The 22,725-nt window shown below is 49.1% G+C and overlaps 1 protein-coding gene across 1 annotated transcript in view; it reads left to right on the top strand.

Annotated features, from left to right (window-relative positions):
- The window catches only part of VWF (von Willebrand factor), a 143,793-nt gene that overhangs the window by 28,941 nt on the left and 92,127 nt on the right, over positions 1 to 22,725 (top strand). The window contains 9 exon segments of the mRNA XM_049771928.1: positions 5,403 to 5,619; positions 7,441 to 7,482; positions 7,485 to 7,565; positions 8,741 to 8,763; positions 8,766 to 8,857; positions 9,932 to 9,978; positions 19,418 to 19,554; positions 21,043 to 21,181; positions 22,272 to 22,372. Of these exon segments, the coding sequence (XP_049627885.1) occupies positions 5,403 to 5,619; positions 7,441 to 7,482; positions 7,485 to 7,565; positions 8,741 to 8,763; positions 8,766 to 8,857; positions 9,932 to 9,978; positions 19,418 to 19,554; positions 21,043 to 21,181; positions 22,272 to 22,372 (879 nt within the window).

Here is a 22,725-nt window from a genome sequence, read left to right as displayed (position 1 = left end):
AGGTCTGAATAGGAGACAGTGGTTCCTCTGTAGAGGAGAGGTTTGTATTGGTTTTGCTTTAAAGCCTGGAGACAGAGCAGGCAGGGTGTTCCAGGTCTTCCAGTCCTCCAGGCCCCCAGTTTCTGACTGGTGGAGAATGAAGGCGAGGAACCAGGAGGCGTTATTTCAACTTCTGGAACCTTAGCATCTACCTTTCTGCTCACCAACATATTGATATGCAAGACCAGAAGAGGGTGGGCCTCGTGGATGCAGGAGTATAAGCTCCTTCCACTGCATCCTGTAGGGCCCTCACCAAACCTGATGGCAAGGGTTTGAATGTCCTGGAAGGGACTGGAGGCAGGTGCAGACAGGAACCATAAGTTTAGGCATCAGGACTCGCAAAGGACAGTTCTCTGTGAAGAGAAGGCGAACTTCATCAAATTCTCAGAGCAATGTTGCCAGGAGAAATCAGTTCAGGAATCTGTGGGTAGCACCAGGCAGGGGCCTGAAGTCTGTCTTTCTGCCATGAGAAGCTCGCAGAGCTGAGTTCAGGCTTGTCCGCTCTCAGGAACCCTCCCCTGGCATTCGGGTTCTTGCTTGCTTCACTCTGCCACAGGCGATACTGAGGGTGGGAGGGCAAATCTTGAGACTATTATGTAAACAGTCCCCAAGGAGACAGGGGTTCAGGTGGGCAGCCAGCTCTTTAAGAACTGGTAGGTGTGATGTCCTCACCACTGTGGCCCCATTAGGTTGGATAGGTTGGAGCTGGCATGTCCTTATCTCCTCCTCTCTGGGTGCTGGCAATCCAGCTGCCCTTTGAAACGCCTGCTGGGAAATGTGGAGCCACCCAGGGTGAAGGATAATGGGCATAAAAGTGCAGATGCACCCAGAGGAATGCTGGGGGAGGCTACTACAGCAGAGTGGGGATGTGAGCATTGATCCCAGAAACCTTCAGCATGGTAGCTCGGAAGCCAAAACAGGGTGTTACAGGGTACAAGTGCGAGAGGGACGGGTTTCTCTGGGAGGCCCGGAACCCAGTCTACTTTCTTTCTAGTTTTTGGTTTGTTTCTATTTGGGGAAGTCACACCTAGTGTTGTTCAGCTCAGGACTTACTCCTGACTCTGCGCTTAAGGATCACTCTGGATGGGGCTTAGAGAATCATATGGGATGCTGGGGATCGAACTTAGGTTCCTCTATATGCAAGGCAAGCAACCCTCCTTGCTGTGCTATCTCTGGCTCCCCAGTCTGCTTTCTTTTTTTATGTAAGATTTTTTGGGGGGCCAGAGAGATAGCATAGAGGTAGGGCATTTGCTTTGGATGCAGAAGAATGGCGGTTCAAATTGCGGCAACACATATGGTCATATGCCAGGAGCGATTTCTGAGTGTAGAGCCAGGAGTAATAACCCCTGAGCACTGCCAGGTGTGACCCCCCCAAAAAAGAGATTTTGGAGGGGATTTTGGGCCACACCTGGCTATGTACTTAGAAATCGCTCCTGGCTTGGGGGACCATATGGGATGCCGGAAATCAAATCTAGGTCCTTCCTGGGTCAGCTGCGTGCAAGGCAAATGCCCTACCATTGTGTTATCACTCCATCTCCTGCTTTCTACTATATCTTTGCCCTGTGTGTAGACACAATAGTGAAAGAAATAATGGAAGGAATCTTCAGGAAGCCACCGTGAGAGTGGGAGATAGGGAGTGAGGAGAGATGAGGTGGACAGGCCAGGAAGGCCCCCGTCCTGGCTGCTACCCAAAGGAGATGGAATTTCACCCAAGTACAAATGCTTCCTTGATTTTTCTTTGGGTAGCCTTGACCACATTATGATACTCTTGGGGAGCAGCTGTGTGGATTAGTCTATTTGTCCTGTCACTCTTGCAGGATTGCAAGAGACTGGAGGCAAGGTGGGAGAATGCCCCATTGCTTTAGTGTGTGCTGAGAAGGAAAGGCAGGACCAGAGAGATCGATAGAGAAGGGGTTCAGAAGCTTGCCTGGAAAGCAGCTGGCCCAGGTTCTGTTCCTGCCATTGCATATGCTTCCCCGAGCATTGCCAGTGGTGACATCAATCTTAGCACAGAGCCAGAAGTAAGCCCTGAGCACCCTGGGCATGGGCTCTCTGCAGAATCCGACTTCCTCGGCCTGCGCTGGTAAGAAAACACTTTTCTGCAAGGGCTCTCCAGAAACCATTTACTCCCTCAAGGGACTGCCTAGGAAATGTGCTGGAACATCCTTCTCACTTTTTCTGTGAGCAGGGAACCATGAACTCGGGCCAGGGGTGGGGAGGCCATGCCCAATTCTCCTGCTCATCCTAGCCAGCTGCTGAGAACTGTCTGGTCCTGAGCCCGTGGTGGCCAGCCCTGGGTGTGAGAGTCAGTCCTGGGGTATAGGCCACTGTCCTACAGCCCCACCAATGTAGAAACCTCTAGAAAAAAAACACGGAGTGCTATTGGAAGGTTTTCCTTGGGTGGGCAAAGAGGAAGGCCACTCTCTTCTCTTCTTGAGGGGATGCTTGAGTGGCCCTTTAAGAACCTCACTGAGTGGGCACAGAAGAGTAGCCTTTTCTGCAGGGCCTCAGGAGACACTGACCAAACTGGAACAAAGCCTACTTGGTTGTGAGGAGGGTCGCTGCTCAGCTAAAAGAGGGACAAAAGCAATCTCTCTGTTCAGGGCATCTATTCACAGGGCCAGTGAGGCTCGTTACTCCTGGCTCTGGACTCATGAATTACTCCTATTGGTGCTTAAGGGAGCTTAAAGAATACCAGGGATAAAATCCAAGTCTGGTGTGTGCAAGGCAAGCACTCTACCCACTGTGCTATATCTTTGGCCCCCAAAGGCTGCTTTTCTATACTGCACTGGGACCAGTTGTACTGTGGCCAGACTGGGCTCTGGCCCACCTCCTTGGGTTGCTGTTCTGAAGACAGAGGGTGCAGGCTGGACAAGTCATGGATTTCCGAGGCCTACACTGAAGCCCTGGAGTTGCCTGCAGAGCTCCTGTGGGGGTGGGAAGTGTTGGACATTCCGTGGACATTCCAGCTTGGCTTTCACTCCTAATTCTCTGTCCAGTCTTGGACTCTCTGTCCAGTTGGACCAGACGAACTGGAGATTTATTTCTTTCCTTTTTTCCACTGTCCCCTTTTGAACTCTGACTTGCTGTGGTTTATCCTGTAGGGCTCAGCCTTTCCTTGGATATTGTGTGTGAGTGTGTGAGTGTGTGTGTGTGTGTGTGTGTGTGTGTGTGTGTGTGTGTTTGCGCATGTGAACAGGAAGTGGGCCCCACTTTGCTGTGGCCAGGACTTACTCTTAGCTCTGTGTTTAGGGATTACTCCTAACAGTGCTTAGGGGACTATTGCAATGCTAGGGATCAAATTAGGAAAGTGCCTTAACCCCTCCGTTATCTCTCAGATGCCTGTGGGTCTTCCTTCCCTCTTTTATTCTGTCCCTTCTTTCTTCCTTCTTTCCCTCTTTTCCTTCCTTCCCTTCTTCCTTCTTTCCCTTCCTTCCCTCCTTCATTTCTATCCTTCTTCCTTTCTTTTCTTCCCTCCCCCTCCCTCCCTTCCCTCCCTTCCCTCCCTCCCTCCCTCCCTCCCTCCCCCCTTCTCCCTTCCCTCCCTCCCTTCCCTCCCTCCCTCCCTCCCTCCCTCCCCTCCCTCCCTTCCTTCCTTCCTTTCCTTCCTTTCCTTCTTCCTTCCTTCCTTCCTTCCTTCCTTCCCTTCCTTCCTTCCTTCCTTCCTTCCTTCTTCCTTCCTCAGATCAAACTCTGGCCTGTGCATGTTAAAAAAAAAAAAAAAATCCTTTGTGCCAACTCCCCTGTCCCAACGCTTTCCTTTTCTTAGCAGTTCTCTCAGTTGCTGAATCTTTTAGGCAGAGAACACAGGTACCAGTGAAAGAAGTGTTGCTTCTAAATACTACTGTATTTAGAAGAAATCCAAATCTAACAAATACAACTCAAAAATATGTAAGGTATATCTAAGATGCCTTGCTCCATATATCAGCAATAAGACAAGAATAAGGGTATGATAATTCAATTCAAAATACACCCCCAACTTCAGACATACTAAACTCCTCCCAATTCATTTAGAATCATAAAGTACAGGATGCAGAGAAACTTAGACGGTCATTTATAAGAAGAGAGTTTACACGTGGAATGGGGGACAGAAGTAGCAATGGTAAAAGTTTCAGTATGATCAGTGTCTTCAGGAGACTCAACAGTCTTGCCAGAACTCTGGGGCTGCGGGTTCTGATCCTGCCTGATCCCCCAAAGTATGCAGAGAATGTGCCAAAAGGCAAACTTGCAAACAGACTGTCACCAACACTGACTTTGCAGCTCAGGACTTTCCTTGATAACCCTCCTTGTCCCACCTCCTTCTTTGTACTAGGAAAGACCAAGATCAGAAGACAGAGAGGTATCAGGCCCTGTGTAGAACAGATGCTGCTCTAGGGTTTCTGGGCTTGGAAGTCACAGGGTCAAGTTCCAATTCATGGCCATTTCTCTTTCCCTTTTGAGGCCCACCACTTCTGATGCCTCCACGGCACGGGCCCTTGAACTTTTGGACCCAGTCCCAGTTCCAGTTTCCCAGTCAGTCCACTTTGACCTGTTGAACTGTTCGTTTTCTATTATCTGGGGTGGGTGGGGTTGGGTGGGACGGTCCCTCTCAGCAGGCTCAGGATGGTGGGACACTCCTGGTGAGGCTCAGACGAAAGGGCTGCTTCTGGAATAGTTCAAACCTAGGCTTGCTGAGACCCAGAGAGTGCTCGGGGGGTCTCCAAACTAGGCCCTAGAGGTTGTGCTGGAGTGATGGGTGTGATGTTCAATAGTATGCCAGCATACTGGAGGGTTGAAACAAGACAGAGAGTTCCTGACCCTTGAGCTCTAATCCCATGACCCCTGGCTCAATCAAATGGCTTTTTAATTTTTTTTTGTTTTAATTTTGGGCCATAGCTGGTAGTGCTCAGGGTTTACTCCCTGTGTCCAGGGACCACTTCTGATCAGGGAACAATTGGAGAGGTCAGGAATTTAACCTGGGTCAATAACATGCAAGGCAAACAACCTACTGGCTGTGCTGTTACTCTGACCCCCTGCTTAATTTGCCTTTTAATTAATATTGTTTTGTTTCCTTTTTGCTTTGGGGTCCTACTCGGTGATCCCTGGTCATGCTCAGGGACCATATGTGATGCCAGGAATTGTAGTGAGGTTGACCACATGCAAGGCAAGTGTCTTACCTCCTATACTGTCGCTCCAATCTGGGTTGTTTGATTTGCCAAATGTTAATACTCATCACACAGTGTCAGGCACGTCCCCCATGTCGGAGAGGGTCCCTGCTTTCCCGGGTCCACTTCCACAGCTCCAAACTCGGAGACATACTAAGGAGAGTACCAAGGAGTTGGGGTCACATAGTGCCATCCCTCACCCCCATCCTCTCCCTGCAGGATCTGTGGGAGCATTGCCAGCTTCTGAAGACCGCGTCAGTGTTTGCCCGCTGTCACTCACTGGTGGACCCCGAACCCTTCGTGGCGCTGTGTGAAAATGCTCTATGTGTGTGTGGGCAGGAGCCAGAGTGCCCGTGCGCTGCCCTGCAGGAGTATGCCCGAGCCTGCGCCCATCAGGGCATGGTGTTGTACGACTGGACGGAGCCCAGCGGGTGCCGTAAGTCACCAGGAATTCTACCCCCTTGGGAAATACTCTGCAGGTAGGGCTGCTGAGGAAGCGTTGGGCTGTGTCACAGCCACGCACTATGTTGGGATCTCAACTCAATCGACCAGGGTCTGCAAAAGTCTCTTTGTGCCATGCCTCTCATATTATGCCATGCCCCCGAAGCTCACGCCACACCCCCTTGGTTCATACTACACCTCTCTCTACTCACACCACACCTTCCTTGGTCAATGCCACTTCCCTTTATTTTACGCCACACCCCCTTAGTTCATGCCATACCTCTCTCTACTCATGCCATACCTTCCATGGTCAACGCCACGCCCCTCAGCTCAGATGCCACAACCCCTTGGTTCATGCCACACCTCTCCACTCATGCCATACTTTCTTGGTTAATGCCACACCCCTCAGATTATACCACGCCCCCTCACTTTATGCTGCACCTCATTGGTTCATGCAATATCTCTCTCAGCTCATGCCACACCTTCCTTGGTTATGCCATGCCATCTCCACCCTGCCTTGGTTCATTTCCATTCCCCTCATGGGTTTTCAGATTCCAAGTTGTCTTCACCTCCATCCAACCTCAGTGGTCCAGTCAATTTGTTTAAATGTCGGCCTCTCTGCAGATGCAGGGAGAACTTGAGCCCCACTATTGAGTGGGCTGATCTTGGAGGGACCAACTGGATTTGATGAAGGTTTTCCTGTTGATTAAACAAACTTGCATCCTCTCCCCAGCCTCCCGTTCCCTCCATCCTGTCTTGTGGCACTGTATTTATCATCTCTTAATCTCATGGGCTTCCTGGGTCCTTGTCACCATCCCTAAATGACGGTGATTAAGGAGGGGCATCTCAGGTCACCTTGTAGAAAGCCCCTCTTCCACTTTTCACAGATCAAAAAATGTAAATGGGTTGGTCCGAGGTGAGGTGAGCAGTGATCATTAAGAGATTGTTGGGAAAGATAGAGGTGAAGACAGGCCAAAATTTTACACTGCACACACAGTTTCTCAGTTTGTATTCTTTCTGCTTATAAATTAGAGCTTTTATCTTGGCTGTGGGGGTGTGAGAAAGGTGCTTATTAGCTGCTTTTTCCTCTGCTAATAAGGTGAGTGCCTTATAAAAAACATGGCCTTTGAAGATTGTATGGAGGAGTTAACTGGGATGTGTGAAAGAGAAAGGCACTGGGGTTGTAACTAAGTGTGAAAAAGCCCAGAAAAGAGGGTTTGGTATGTTTTCACACCTGTCTATTCCACAAGGTCAGTGGGGTCCAATTGGCAAGAAGCTCAGATGGTAAGGGAGTAGGCAATCGGTGATGGATTACACATGCTGTGGCTGGGGTGGGCAATGAGACTGGGACCAATTTCATGCAGAAGGGGACCCCTCAGAGAGAGGATGGGATGGGAAACACCCTTCATTCCTTGCTCAGCCCCAGGGATATAGCATCATTCTAAAAGGTGAAAAATATGAAGGACAGAACAGAGAGAAGCAAAGGAGTGTTAACCGCTCAATCAGTATCCTGGATGGTGTGGATTCAGTCTTGTGTGAGGGTGAAATTTCAGTGACTTTGCAGACCTCTACATTTGCTTCTTGCTATCTTTTGGGCATATCTCCGTTAAGGACTCAACCAGTAGTTGCCAGCTGCATCTAGCCAAGACTTCCCCAAGATGACAGATGCAGGGGAGGGGGCTCCAGTAAGAAGAGAACCTTGGGATGACTATAGACCGGGGGGAGTCCCAAAAGACAGAAAGGTGTGACCAGAGGGCGTCTGCAAGCTCTGTCTCAGGGAATTGCCCCTGGGTGAGACCTGAATTTTCCATTTCAGGACCGGCATGCCCAGCAGGCATGGAGTACCGGGGCATGTGTGTCCTCCTTGTACCAGGACATGTCAGAGCCTGAAGATCCAAGAAGGTTGTGCGGAGGACTGCGTAGATGGCTGCACCTGCCCTGGTAATCCAGCCCCATATTAGGGACTAAGCTGAGACCTTGCCAGCACCCTTGGTGGGGTAACCGGATGCATGTCCCTTGTTTTTGTTTCCGTGGCATAAATCAGAAGCCTTTTATTCAGTTTTTATAGGTCTTTGTCCAAACTGATCTGGCATCTGTTTTTAATTTCCGTTTTCCTGTTGTACTGGATCCACCAAAGCATGCGTATCCAGGAGTCAGAAGGATGGCCTGGGGTTCCTGCCCTGACTTTGTGGGGTTTGGGGTTAGAGCGTGGTCCAGTCTGGCAGTTTTGTTTTCTCTACTTTGGTCAGGGATTCAGTCACGGAGGAAGGGAGTTTTTGGTTCGGGGGCCATCTTGGTGGCCATTATATTACCATATGGAAAGCCAGGGTTGGCTACATGCCAAGGTAAGTATACTATCTCTTTGGCCTAACAGAGGGTGTTTTGATAATTTTTTTTTAATTTAAAACATTTGAAAACTATTTCTGGCCATATGAACTCAGCTGAAAATAGAATCTGGCAGTGGAATGTCTTTCTCAGAAGAGATTTTGGGGGCTCTGGAGCCATAGTACAGCAGGCAAGGTACTTGCATGCAGCTGTCCTGGGTTTGATTCCTGGCAATAATTATGATCCCCGAAGCCCCTCCAGTAGTGATTCCTGAGTGCAGAGCCAGAAGTAGGTCCTGAGCACCTTTGGATGTGACCTCAAAACAAACAAACAAAAAAAAAAATAAAAAAGAGAAGAGATTTTGGAGCTTGGTGACAAATCCTATTGAACAAGCCAGAGCCCATCCTTTGCATTTGGACTCAACGACTTCCCTCCTGGAAAACCCTAGGGTTCCATTTGTCCTTCTGAGGTTGGGGATTTGTAATCTTCCGTCCTGTCCTTTGCATCGGACGTGTGAGGTCGCAACCCACTTTATTAGCTTTTCCTGGAAGAAGCTGCTGGCTAACTCACAACAGTCCCTGAAAAGCAGAATCCTGAGGATTTTCCATCAGAAGAGAGGAATTAATCACCCCCATTTTCACATGGGGTGAAATGAGTGACCCAACCGTGCAAGGACTAAGTCTCAGGCTTTCTGGAAAAAGCATTAGACTTTGAGTGCCCTTGCGGCTTCCTAACAGTGGGAGATGAGGGATAATGCCAAGAGCTAAATCTGGCCGCAATGCTCTTTTCAGAGAGACAGCTCCTGGATGCGGGGCCAGGTGCGTGGAGAGCTCTGAGTGTTACCTGTATGCAATGCGGGAAGCGGTTCCTCTCCTGGGTCTTCCCCTCTCACAAGACCTGCAACACTGGTAATTGGAACTACATGCCCCAGGACTAGGGGGGGGGTTACAAGGGTGAGGGAAAGTGGCAGGTACATTAGCACCTGGATGAGGGTAAAGATGTTCACGTAGAGAGTTTCAGGGAAAGGGGTAGAAGGCCATGATAGTGGATCTGTGACAAACAGCCTAGGGCAGGACCATCAGGCCCAGAAGGACCCTGGCATTCAAATAGCATCTCTCAGTTTTAGTCCTTTGCTTTCCTGAGTGACTGTCCCTCTCTGAACGGGGCTGTGTCTGTGTCCCCAAGTCACACACTGTCTCTCTCTATTTGGTGGAAGGAACAGCTCTGCCCTGGCCTCCCAAGGCTCCCTGCTGCTATCCAGGCTGACCAGAACTTTGAACTCTACTGAACTACAATATTTGATTTCCCTGACTAGCTCATGGCCCCCGTACCCCAGGAAGACTGAGCCTTCTTCCAGCTCGACCCTCCGCCTTTTGCTCTTTCCCATTGGCAGGTCCTCAAGGGGCCTCCTGGGATTGCCCAGCTAGACTGTGTGTTCTTGTTTCAGAAGTTCTCCCTGGCCTCTTCCACTGGCTATGTGTGTCTGTGTGTGCCCATGTCTGTCTGTCTGTCTGTCTGTGTGGTCTGTGCGGCTTTGTGTGTCCATGTAGGTCTTTGTGTGTCTGTGTACCTGTCCCTGTTTATTCAGGGATGACCCATTAGTGACTGGTGATATGTTTGGGAAATTGCTTCCCCTAGATTACCTCCTTTTTATTCTCTGTCTCTCTGTCTCTCTTTCTGTCTCTGTCTCTCTCTCTCCCACTCCCACCCTGAACAACTTCAGATCCTTCTGGTCCCTAGAGACAACTTAACGGGCTACAGTACATGCCTCGCCTGTGGAAGGCCCAAGTTTGCTTTCTCATGCCACATGGCCCCCAGAGTCACTTTCAGGAGTGACCCCCAAAACAGAGTCTGGAGTAGCTGCTGAGTATCACCCAAACCACCTCAAAATAATGCACCAACCACCCCTACCCCATTCAGCATCAACAGCAAGTTTTTCTCCCTTTTGCAGTCACCCTGACCTTTGTTTCTCTCCCTTCCAGCATCTGTCGGAATAGCATGTGGATCTGCAGCAATGAAGAATGTCCAGGTAGGGCCCTGCGCTGACTCTGTTGACCCCAGCCCACCTTTCCTTGTGTATATGCCTCCTCCCTTCCCCAGGCACCTAGAGAGCAGGGCAGGGAGGAGAGGCTGGCTTCTGGCCCTGGCCACAGCTCCAGTTTCAGGGGGACCAGCTGTGCTCACCTCTGCCAGGCGGGGGGGGGGGGGGGGTTGGGGTTTTCTGCCTTAACAGAAAGAGGAGAAGGCACCTGGGTGAAAGATCTCTTTGGTCCTTTTCCTCTGGGATTCTTCTTTGCTCAAGGGAATTAATATAGAATCAACCTTAAGACGCTCAGGTCATGGTTGACACCACAAAGACAATGTCAATTATTTGGAAAGTTCCTTAAGGAGTGCTTGGGAATACTTGAAGCTTGAAGCAAGCATAACCTGAAATTTTCTGGAATGTCTGATCTGAAGATTTGGACCTGCTCCTGGAGGGAGGGAAAAATCAGGCCACCAAATGACTTCCTGTTACTCTGTTTCTCTTCTGGAAAGTCTGTTTCAGTGAAGTCTGCTTTTCTGATCTTTGCCCTTGACTTTTCTCTCTGTTTGGCCTCTACTATAGTCTGTTTATTGCATTCTTGGCCATTTGCAACTGCCTCTCCCACACCTACAAGTCTAGTTCTTCTAGTGATTCTTTCTTTTCTTTCTTTCTTTCTTTCTTTCTTTCTTTCTTTCTTTCTTTCTTTCTTTCTTTCTTTCTTTCTTTCTTTCTTTCTTTCTTTCTTTCTTTCTTTCTTTCTTTCTTTCTTTCTTTCTTTCTTTTTTCTTTCTTTCTTTTCTTTCTCTTTTTTTTCTTTCTTTCTTTTTCTTTCTTTCCTTCTTCCTTTCTTTCTTTCTCCTTTCTTTCTTCCTTCCTTCCTTCCTTCCTTCCTTCCTTCCTTCCTTCCTTCCTTCCTTCCTTCCTTCCTTCCTTCCTTCCTCCTTCCTTCCTTCCCTCCTTCCTTCCTTCCTTCCTTCCTTCCTTCCTTCCTTCCTTCCTTCCTTCTCTTCCTTCCTTCCTTCCTTCTCCTTCCTTCCTTCCCTCCTACCTTCCTTCCCTCCTTCCCTCCTTCCCTCCTTCCTTCCTTCCTTCCTTCCTTCCTTCCTTCCTTCCTTCCTTCCTTCCTTCCTTCCTTCCTTCCTTCCTTCCTTCCTTCCTTCCTTCCTTCCTTCCTTCCTTCCTTTCCTCCTACCTTCCTTTCTTTTTTTCTGTCTGTCTTTCTTCTTTCTTTCTCTCCCCTCCCTCCCCATCTCCCTCTTCTCCCCATTCCTCTTGTCATACCTAGTGGTATTCAGGAGTTCCTGGCTCTGCACTCAGGAATTACTCCTGTTGTGCTTGGAGGACCATATGGGGTGCTGGGTATCAAATCTAAGTCAGCTGTATGCAAGGCTGTACTATTGCCCTGCCCCAGGAATTTTCTCCTGGGCTATGCATTTTATATATATGACTTCATGGTGACATTTTACCTCCCAGGCAGGGGAAAATGTATTCCTCATCTTACAAAGAATAAGTAGAACCAGAAGAAGTGAAATAACTTGCCCAAATTCACACAGCTGCTAAGAGATAGACGCAGAACTTAACCCCAACTTCCTACCCTCTATTGTTACTCCCCCTTTTCTTTCTTGCCTCATCCTTGACCTCCTTTGTCTGAGCATCTTTTCTGAACTTTGTGAGCCTGGAGCAGCCCCACCCTTAGTTAAAGAGTATCTCATGAGTCACAAAGAAACCCCCCCCCATTACCACTTTGTCTCTCTGCTTCAGTTTTTTGGGACTGTGTGGCAGGAAGACCCCTTCCCTGGTCCTGGTGCTTTTCTTTCCCTTGAGGTGCAGAATGATCTGGGTGCAGAAATGATACTTCTGAATCTCAAAAGAAGACCCCTCTGCTTCTCTGCCTCAGTTTCTTGTGACTGTGTGGTTGAGTGGAGTCTTGAAGGGGGGGGGAGAGAGAGAGAGAGAGAGAGAGAGAGAGAGAGAGAGAGAGAGAAAGAGAGAGAGAGAGAGAGAGAGAATGTGTGTCATAGGTGTCATAGAGGCAGGAAGATGGGAGGTGGGAGGGAAATGGGACTTTGGTGGCAGGAAATGTATGTTGGAAATCACATGTGATGGGATGTGTGTGACTGAAACTCAATCATGAATGACGTTTGTGTATCTCAAAGTGATTCACTTAAAATTTTTATTAAGAAAATAAATCATTCTGAGTTTCAAAAAGTGTAAATAGAGACCAGCGCAGTTTCATCTCATCTGCTGGACACCCACTGTGTGTGTGCATTTCCATGCTTGTAGATGCAACAAAATACTGTAAGGCTAGCAGCCAGATGACAGTCACCTTTGAACGTTAAGAGACTCAATGACTTTGGTGGCTTGGCAGGGGTTGAACGTAGATAGCTGGGATCATATTTGGGGTGAATTTACAGTCACTTGACACCTTACGAGGTGCTGGAGCTTTATGGAAAGTGGGCGGTATGACTAGGTCAACTAATCAACCAGGTCTGGTGCACCAGATAACCTCAGGTTTATCTTCTGGACAATTCTGGAAGTACAGAGACAAATGATTGTTTGTGTAAGTGATGGCAACACTCCAAACAGATTCACACTTTGTGGAGACCTAAGGAACCCCTTGAAAGACAGAGGTGCTGCAATTGACCTGTGAACACACTTTAATTTTTGCATAATTGTCTTGTCAAGTAGCTGTGAGTCTAAGTGGATGACATTAGGAATTCAGTTCATTGCATTTGTCAGATTGACTTCCAGATAAAGATTTGCTTTGTTTAGTTTTTGGATTTGGGACCCCACCTGGCCCCACTCAGGGGTTACTCCTAGCGGTGCTGAGGGGACCATACTGGATGCCGGGGATTGGACTCAAGTTGACAGTGTACAAGGCAGACACCCCACCGCACCCCTACTGTACTATTTTTCCAGCCCAGATAAATATTTGTTAATAACTGCTGTCCCTGGAAACAGTGATAGTACACAGGGTAGGGTTTTTGCTTTACAAGTAGCTGACCCAGGTTTGATTTCTAGATCTCATATGTTCTCCTGAGTACCTCGAGGAGTAATTCCTGAGTACAGAGCCAGAAGTAACCCCTGAGCATTGCTGGGTGTGACCCAAATAACAAAACCAAAGCCAAATCAAACCAAATCAAAACTGTTTCCTATGGGGGAGAATCTGCTACTCATCCATCTATCCATCCACCCATTACCCACCTGTCCATCCATCCATCCATCCATCCATCCATCCATCCATCCGTCCATCCATCCGTCCACCTGTCTATTCATCCATCCATACCTTCCATCTATCCATCCAGAAAGCATCAATCCATCTATCCAGCTGTCCGTCCATTCATCTATCCATCTATCAATCTACCTTCTATCTATCCAAATAAACATTTATCCATCCATTCATCTATTCATCTACCTTTCATCTCTCCCTCCACCCATATACTTATCTGTCATCAATTCCTCCAGCCATCTGTCCATCCACACATCTATCATTTACCCATCCACCTATCCCTTCAGCTTCACAACAACTATTTGAATACCCACCATGTACATAATGGAATGTTTGGTTTAGGGCAGATAATACAAGCCTTGACCATTCAAATTAAAAATTTTTAATTTTAATTATTAAAAATTTTTGCTTTGCTAAGGACGCAAGAACTTTTGTAATGCTTTGATGGGAAGATTACCATTTCCAAGTCTGTGGGGCACTAAGTGGTTTGAAGTTTGGCCAACAAAACCACTAAGCTCTTGCTCTGTATTCTCAAATATCTGACCTCCCCTGGTATCTTTATGGTTTTGAAGTTTGCTCAGTTGTTGTCTTCCCAATTTATTTGTCCCTACAAGACACAGGCATAGATCTATGACTTGACATGGTTGACCTAGCAGTGGGACTCTTTTATGCGCCCTCTCCCCCACATACAATTTGCTGACTGATGATAGAGCTTCTGGTGGGAAAGTTCTAGATGAGGTTGTGTTTTTACTCCACTAAGAAGCAGCCTGGAGTTCTTTGTCATAGTTGGGGGACTGACACTATAAGCCTTAGAAATGGCTGAGTTTCTGTTCTCTGAGATAAGATGGGAGTGTATTAGTTGTCAACTGCTGTGTAACAAATGGTCCCCCATACAATGCTGTGCCTTTCCAAACTATAGACATTTGCCATTTCAAGCTTTTGTCTGAATTTGGCTATAGGTTAGTCTTCTACCTGCAGCTTCCTTAGAGAGTTATGGTGAGGTTATGATCAGGGCTGTGGTCATTTATGTGAGAAACTGTCATTTACGTGACAGTTGGCAGGCTTTGTTTCTCCCCCATGTGGACCTCTCCATTGGCTACCTCCTGACCTGAGAGTTGACTTCCTTCATGGGAACTGACCTCAGGGAGATGGGGAGGGGAAAGATTGGGAGAGACCAGCCAAGATAGATGCCCCAATCACTGTTTAAAAGTCTAAAATCCAAAGTGACCCAGTGGGACATCTTTCACTTGCGCAGTCCTGGAGACCCCAATGAGCAGACATCCATACACCCCTGTACCCATGGGGTGGAAAGCTCACATTCAGACATGAGCAGAGGATGCTGGGACCATGGTTAGGCTCAGGCATTTTGTCAGGTGCCTTGCAGAGAGACAGGAGTTGGGAATGGGGAAGGGTAGTTGGGGTGTGGGGAAAATTTTCCCTGGAGAATTTCAATCTCTACAGAAAACTGGGGGGGGGGGGCGGGGGACAGTGCTTCAGCCCTACACTGCTCTCTGAACACTTCTGCTTTTTGGTGGGTAAGTAGAGCAGCCTCAGGCATGTTGCTATCCCTTTCATAACCCTTATCCTCTCTTATCCTCTTCTACAAAACCTTCTTCACAGGGGCTGCTCTGCAAAATTTATCTCCACTGTACCCCGAGTGTCTGGGCAGGGTTAACATGGATAGAGGCTGCTTGCTATTGATTAATAAAACCCTCTTTATAGATTCTCAGGTTCTGGATGGAATCATGGGGATGGTGGGACTGGAAGTGTATGGAAAGAGTGTTTAAAGATGCTTGACAAGTGTGATCCCAACCTTCTGAGCCCTGAAGGTGGCATGGAACCAAGGCTGGTTGGTGGCTTGGACCGACACCACGAGCAGTCTGCTTGGATTTCTGATCCCACCTCTTGGGTTTGGGTGGCCTCCTGTAGAATCAAATAATTAAAGATGGTGCTGGATGGTGAAGGATGGAGGTGGATGTCCGTAGGCCCCGGCCACGTGGCTTCATCCCCCATCAACCGGAGGGTCTGGGGTTTAGGAAAGCGACGGGTATTGAACTCACTCACAGGCAGGCATCAGGAAGCATTAACTTTATTCATGCCCTGACCACCACAGGTGTGTGGCCTATCTCATAACCTTTCAAGCATTCAGCCATTCTTAGCTACCCTGCATCTTAATTCCTTTCAGCCATCTTCCTTTGACCTCCATGCTGGTCAAAGACCAAAAAGCCAAAGACCCAAAAGCCAGAGACCCAGCAGGGCAGACAACCCTAATCCCCTGGCTCAAAGGCTTATCTATCTTTTCCAAGACCCCTCCCAGGAATGGGCGGGGTCTTGCAGGTAAGGTCACACATAATATCTGGTTCCCAAGACCCCTCCCAGAAATGGATGGGTCTCAGGTAGCTACACCTAAATCCAGGGTGGAGTTACAGCCTCCTTACTTTTATATGATGAAAAAGGGGGATAATTAGCCACTCCCCCATGCCTACACCCCACTCCCTGCATCCTGCTCCCCTGCAAGACTGTTAGTAACCTTTGTTACTGACACACAGCAAACATCTGATAAAGATGGGCTGATTTGTCTGTGGGTCCCGCTAGTGAAACCCTTATTCATTGTCATTGCTAACACAGTCTCATTATCCAAGCTAGGTTGGTCTTGAAGTAAGCTTTCCAGAAGCCTCCTGGATGGAGAGAAATGGCTCCCCAGACTCATAGTTGGGGATGTCTGGTGTGAGCATATGATGGGTGGGCCTCAGTAGAAGCCCCAAGTCCCTCAGTCCCCTGTTCTCACCCCTTGCACATAGACCTTCCGTCTATGTGCCCCAGGTGTGAGGCGACATATGTGAGCCAGGTGTCCCAGTGCCCTTGGGCACATGCCCATATGTACCAGGGCCAAGTCTAGCTTCTGAGAAATTCCAGGAACCAGCCTGTGGTGGCATAGGAGGGTGCCAGCTCAGACTTTGGCGTGACATACAATGCTTAGCTTCAAATCCCTGCTGGCCACAGCATGCCTTGTAGGCTGGCACTTGCCTGGCTGGCATTGGGCATGCAAAGTGGTATTTACAGTCTGGGAGATTGTGTGTCCAGAAAATCCTTGGGCACCATGCTCAGACAGCTTTAGTGATGGTTAGTGCTTCTGAGCAAAGAGCAAAGTATAAAAGGAAGATATATACATTGCTTTTGGGGGTGGTGGGAACAGAGAAACACACCCTGTAATTCTCGGGGATGATTCCTGGTTCAGTGCTCAGGGGCCACATAATTGTGGTACTTGAGGGAACATATACAGTGCTGAAGATCTAACCAGAGTCAGCTACGTGCAGGTCACGCATGTGTTATCTCTCTGCCTCCTATACATTGCTTAAAACATTTAAAAAAATGTTGTTTTGGGCCCACAGCTGGCTGTATTCAGGGCTTACTCCTATCTCTGCACTCAGAGATCGATCCTGGAAGCACTCAGAGCACCGGATGGGATGCCAAGGATTGTATCCAGCTTGGTGACGTTCAAGACATACACTCGACCCACTTTACTATTTCATTGGCCCATGACTTTTTCTTTTCTTTTTTCATTTTTCCTTGGTTTTGGGACTACACCTGACAAGTGCTCAGGGATTATTCCTGGTTCTGCGCTCAGAAATCACTCCTGGCAGGCTCCAGGGATTATATGGGATGCTGGGGATCGAACGTGGGTCCATGCTGGGTTGGCGGTAATGTGCAAGGCAAACACCCTACTGCTGTATTCTGGCCCCAGCCCATGACCTTTTCTTTATGACCCTTTCTTAAGGCATCGTACATTGGACCAGTTAATAGATATTAGCAGAGGGTAACTAGCACCAACTGAGGGCCAGAGAAGCATCTTTACTCTATTGCAATATTCACTTAAGTTCTGTAGTCTGGAACACACTCCATAGTGTCTCTGACTGAGGCCTGTCTGCAGAGGGATCAAATTGAACTCCTGGATTTCTTGGCTCTTCCTTTCCTGTCCCAAGAGGAGAGTCAGCTTGTCTCCCTAGCAGTCTCTGAGTGCCCACACAGCACTGTGGAACATGCCTGGTACCTTTATAGGCTGCAGATTCCATTCTCATTGCATGAGTGGAAAGTTACCACTGGAGGAAAGTCTCACTTTATTTAGGGGCTGGCACTTCTTTCCTTCCTTCTCCTTTCCCTTCTCCCCAGCCCTTTGCTGTTTTGCTGTTGTGAAGGCAGGAGTGTACCCTAGCTGGCATATTGGGACGTTGCTGGGGATGGAGATTGCACTCTGCCCTCAGAGCCAGCTACCTGGAAGGCACTTGCTCTGCTCTGAGCTGGGAACCCCAGGTGGAGATTTGGATAATGGAAGGCAGAAATCTCAGCGCTCTGACAAGCTAGGGTGTGTTTCTAGAGCTATTGCTTCCTTATCAAAGCCAACAACCTCTCTTCTTCCTTTTTTTTTTTTGTTTGGTTTTGGGGCCACATCTGGTGATGCTCAGGAGCTACTCCTGGCTATGCGCTCAGAAATCACTCCTGGCTTGGGGGACCCTATGGGACACTGGGGGATCAAACCGCCATCTATCCTAGTCTAGCGAGGGCAAGGCAGATGCCTTACCGCTTATGCCATGGCTCCGTCCCTGTCTCCTTGCTTTTTGTTGTTGTTCTCAAGGGTGGGCCTGGGTTTTTCAGGAGAAAGGTAAAGGTTCTCTAGCCTGATTTGCTCCCACAGATCTAGCCTGTCATTGTGCTGCGGGAGTGGGGATCCTTGGTTGGAGGCTGCCTTTTGCCACTGTGTGTTTTGCCTGGAAGGGGCTACACATCCTGAGTGGGCGTCAGTGCAGTTAGTGAGCAAAGTTTTGGTTTCCATTCTAGCTCCTGAAGCCCTGACTTGTGTCCAATGTCCACCCCATCTGTGTCCCCTGCAATCTTGCCCCCTGTTGGACCCAGGAGATATAAACTTAATCTAATCTTTACACTTGGATTCTCTTGAAACATTGGAATCCAGATCCCTCCGGGAGGCAACAAGCAGCACGTTGGATCAGAATGTACCAGGGTCTCTCCTGGAAAGTTTGGACTTTTAGGGTGTTTGCATGTTTCCAGGTGACCCCTCTTTTCCTGGGCATTGTCAGAGCTCAAGGAAGGCCGTGTGCTTACTACCGATAAGAGGGCTTGGAGGAAAGGGAGGAAAGTTGGAGGGGAAGAGTCCCACCCTTATCACTGCACCTGGGTCAAGACTTTGCATTCAAAGGGCTGGAGACTGTTTGCAGAATCCTGTGGGCTTCTTGAACAGTGGCCAAAAGCCATCCTGTGACCTCCACCAGGCATACCAGCCCTTCCTCTCGACTCCAACTCTTAGGTCCTAACTCCTGCCTCATTGTTTGCTCTTGCTGATTTTCAACCTTCCTGACATGGCCTCCCCTGCTGGATCCCTCCCAGGCACCCCTCCTGCCTTTCCCTTACATGCAAGGAGCAGGTAGATTCTCCTCACTTCTCATCCCCAAGGGCTGCTCTCTGAGTGTCCAAGTCCTGGCCTGAGTCTCTGGATATCAACTTGAACAGATACCCCTCAATTCAGAAGAGCTACTTGGAGAGCACTCTGTCTAGAGTTTAGCACTGACCTCACCCACCAAGTACTCCCTCTTATCAGACCACTCTGGATTCAACTACAGTCACAGTTTGGGTCCTTGGGATGTGTTCTTTGGATTCAGAGCTGGCTACAAAGGTGGAGTGTCTATTCATGTTCTCCCTCCCCGAGATTCTATAACTTATTGAAGGACTCACAGGATGAAGGGAAGAAAGACAGTGTATAATTGGTTTTCTTTTTTTATTAAAGAGGTGAGGGGCTCCCGGTAATTCTTGTCAACCTGGGCCAGAGTTCCATGCGAGGTTCTGAGGATACATATAGTATTGCTGGGATTGTGGGGTGCTGGGAATGTCCGGGTCACCCCAGCAGTGCTCAGAGCTCCCCAGAGCTCTGTTAGGGGCCCAATCTGGGTCGGGGGGAGGAGGAACCCCAAAATCCAGAGCTGGGCAGAACTGGACACCTCATGGCTGAACCTAGACCTGTTACTTCCCAGAATTTTGGTCCCCTTGAAAGAGGAAGCAAAGAATTCGGAGCCTCTTGCAAGATCTGAGGGAAAGGATGATAATGAGGGTCTGGGAGACAGGGTGCTCATGGGTTCACGCACTGGCCTTGTGGCCCTCAGAGATGACCCCCTCATCCTCCATGGTGCCCCTGCTCTCTGTCCCCAGGGGAGTGCCTCGTCACAGGACAGTCCCACTTCAAGACCTTTGACAACAGACATTTCACCTTCAGCGGCGTCTGCCAGTACCTGCTGGCCCGGGACTGCCGGCACCAGACTTTCTCCATCATGATTGAGACAGTCCAGGTGAGGCTGCGAGGGGTGGCATCCGTTCTATTGACTTGGAGGATAGAGGAAGGCGAGGGCATGATGAAGAACCCCTGAGAATTCTGGACTCACAGGCTCAGGAAACAGGAGATGGGCCTGACAAATGGATCAGAGAGAGGACAGGGGGAAGTGCTTGCTTTGCATTCAGTGCATCCTGGTTCTATCCCTGGCTTCACAAGGGGTTTGAGTCCCTGCCTAATCCCTGAGCACAGAGCTTGGTGTAAGCCCTGAGCATAGCTGTGTGTGGCCCCCGACTCCCTCTCTTATTGCAAAAAAAGCAAAACAAAACAAAACCGAAGCACAAACCAGTAAAAAGCTTTTCGGGGCAGAGAGAGTTCAATGGTTTGAGCTTATGCTTTATATACAGGGTGCCTGGATTCCATTACTGATTCTCAGAGCACCAGCCAGGAATAAACCCTGAACACTGCTGGATGTAGCCCCAATTTCTTACTCTCTCCTCCTCCCCTGCAAAAAAGAGAACGAGATGGGCATAGGAAATATCTAAGAATTATAGATCAGATGAGGATCATTGCCCCTCTCCTCTTGGGGCTCTACTGACTAGAACTTTCATACTTTCTTTTTATTTTTTTTTTAATTTTGTTCTAACACTGATTTACCAAGTTATTCATAATACAAGGGCTTCAGGCATTAAATGTTCAGAAACCAATCCCACCCCCCAGTGTGACCTTCTCTTCACCAGTTGTCTAGTTTCCCACCCACCACCCTCGCCTGCCCCCTGGCAGGCACAAATTTACTTCATATTGTTTGTTACAACACAAAGGCAACTGGAATGATCAGAAATTAGATCAACAAGGGTCAATGTGGAATAATTGTTAAATCTCCCCATGGTGTTACGAAAGTCACTATCTAAAGATTTACTGGGCTGTAGTGGGTGCAAGTTGATTCTCTGAGTTACTGCTTAGGCTCCCTGAGACTTGGTAGATTTCTATGAAACATTCCCATCAGATGGGTTAACACTACTATGAAATATTGAGGTGCCGAGGATCTATAGCTCTGAGACAAATCTGGTGGCTTGATAGTTTGATAAGGTTAAGTTGTGGAGCTGGGCCAATTTTATCAGAGGGTGTAGGGTGGGGTACTGGGCTGTTGCAGTTTCATGCAGAAAGGGGACTCTTCCCCCACCCATTCTGAAAAGGTCACAGAGGGATCGGCCATAATTAGACTACCTAGGAAGTATCGGTGGCCATTATTTTCTTTTAGAACTTAATAGAGGAGAACTGGGTCATTTTTCTACCAGGAAGATGGTGGGTATGGGCCGAGACTACTGGATTTTCTAGTGGCAGCAGGGGTGGGTTGGATAGTGGAGGGTTCCTAGAACTTTCTGTGCCTGTGGTGCTTGTCTCTGAGACAAGGCCACAGGCTATCTGGGTTTGGGGTCTTGGATGAATGAGTTTGGAGCTGGGGTATGTGTGCTGACGATGATGCCTCATGCTCCTCTCTCGGCAGTGTGCTGATGACCCCGATGCTGTCTGCACCCGCTCAGCCACTGTTCGCCTGCCAGGACTGCCCCACAGTCTTGTGAAGCTGAAGCATGGTGGTGGAGTGGCCATGGATGGCCAGGATGTCCAGCTCCCCCTCCTGCAAGGTGGGCTCGTCCTCTCCCATCACTTGGCCTGCCTTAGCTGTGCACGCTTGGTGGCCTCTTGTGTTGAAAGTAGAAGGGTCAGGGCATGCGTCCCTCCCAGGAAGAAGGGTTCCCTGGAGCAGGAGGAGGACCAGCTGGAGGGATGCTGGAAAAGGCCGTGCAAGGTCAGGGAGGTTGAAGAAGGAGGAGGAGGCAGAGGAAGGGAGCCAAGGGGTGAGTGGAGGTTGAGCAGCGTGGGTGGCTGTGCTTCTGTGGGAGGAGGACAGGGGTGAGGGTGACCCCAAGTGATGGTCGGTCCAGAAGAGGCTCAGGATAGTTGGCTACGTTGTTGTGACAGGGAAAAGCCAGGCAGCCCTATGACTTGGTGGAAACCTTCCCATCCAATGACTTTTGCAAGGTGGGGCATAAGTGACTTTTGCAGGGTGGGGCATAATCCCCACCTTTACTTTCAGGGTGTTTTTCAGACCTCCTGCCTTTGGTCTATGATTCTACATTGTGAGATCGGAGTCAGGGCCTGTGGGCCTAGCCCTTGTTCATGTTCTTTTTGTTTGTTGTGTTTTTGTTTTTGGGTCACACTGGGTGGTGCTCTGTTCTCAGATTGCTCTTGGCACCAAATGGTCTGTCCAGGGTTGGCCATGTGCAAGGCAAATGACCTACCACTGTGCTATCGGTCAGGCCCCTGTCCACGTTCTTTTAACCTTCCATGATAACCTGTTCAGGGCCAAGAGGGTGTGCCTCCTACCTCTTTACTCCAGAATGTGGCAGGATGGCTTCAGCTTTGCATATGCATCGCTCAGTTGCAATGGCTGACCCAAGACTCAGGGGCTGTTTATGCTCTTGCCCTAATAGTCTGGAAAGGGGGAGAGTGCTTGCTTTCATGGCTGCTGCTTAAACTAAGAACGTAGTAGAACCTGCACCTCCCTCTGGTGGCAAGATAGGGAATAGTACACTCCCGCTGGCTCTCCATTCCTTCTCTAGGGATCCAGTTGGATACCCATCCTTCTGGGACTCCCCTAAGCCTCATGGCCGTGCCCACCTGCCTCCATGACCCTTTGTGAGTTTACTCAGTCCCTTCCTGGTCCTGTCTCAGGTGACCTCCGCATCCAGCACACTGTGATGGCTTCCGTGCGTCTCAGCTATGGAGAAGACTTGCAGATGGACTGGGATGGCCGGGGGACATTGCTGGTGAAGGTGGGTCCCTTCTCTACCCAGCCCTCACAAAGAACTTTGTATGCGACTGACTCTGGTTGTAGGGACCCAGCATGTAGGGACATTGCTCCTCATCTGAGTCCCTGTGTCACCAGGCAGGGCCAGACCTCTAGTGTGCCAGAGCTCGGTGGTGGAGGAGGTCGTGGCAGGGCAGGCCATGGACTGGCTGGGGAATGGTGAATATCGCCCCCCTGGTTCCTCAAGACTAGACTCCATGCTGGGTGAAAACTCTGCTGAAACTTGTGAGGCACACGGTGGGAATGAGGGAGTCCAGCTGCCTTCAAGGGGACCCCAGAGATTTCCACTCATCACCATACCCCTGAGCCTCTCTAGTC

This window comes from Suncus etruscus, chromosome 4, assembly GCF_024139225.1.
Source record: "Suncus etruscus isolate mSunEtr1 chromosome 4, mSunEtr1.pri.cur, whole genome shotgun sequence".
In the NCBI taxonomy this organism is placed as follows: domain Eukaryota; kingdom Metazoa; phylum Chordata; class Mammalia; order Eulipotyphla; family Soricidae; genus Suncus; species Suncus etruscus.
Note: the sequence above shows the minus strand (reverse complement) of the source record. Positions and strands in the feature narration are given on the sequence as shown.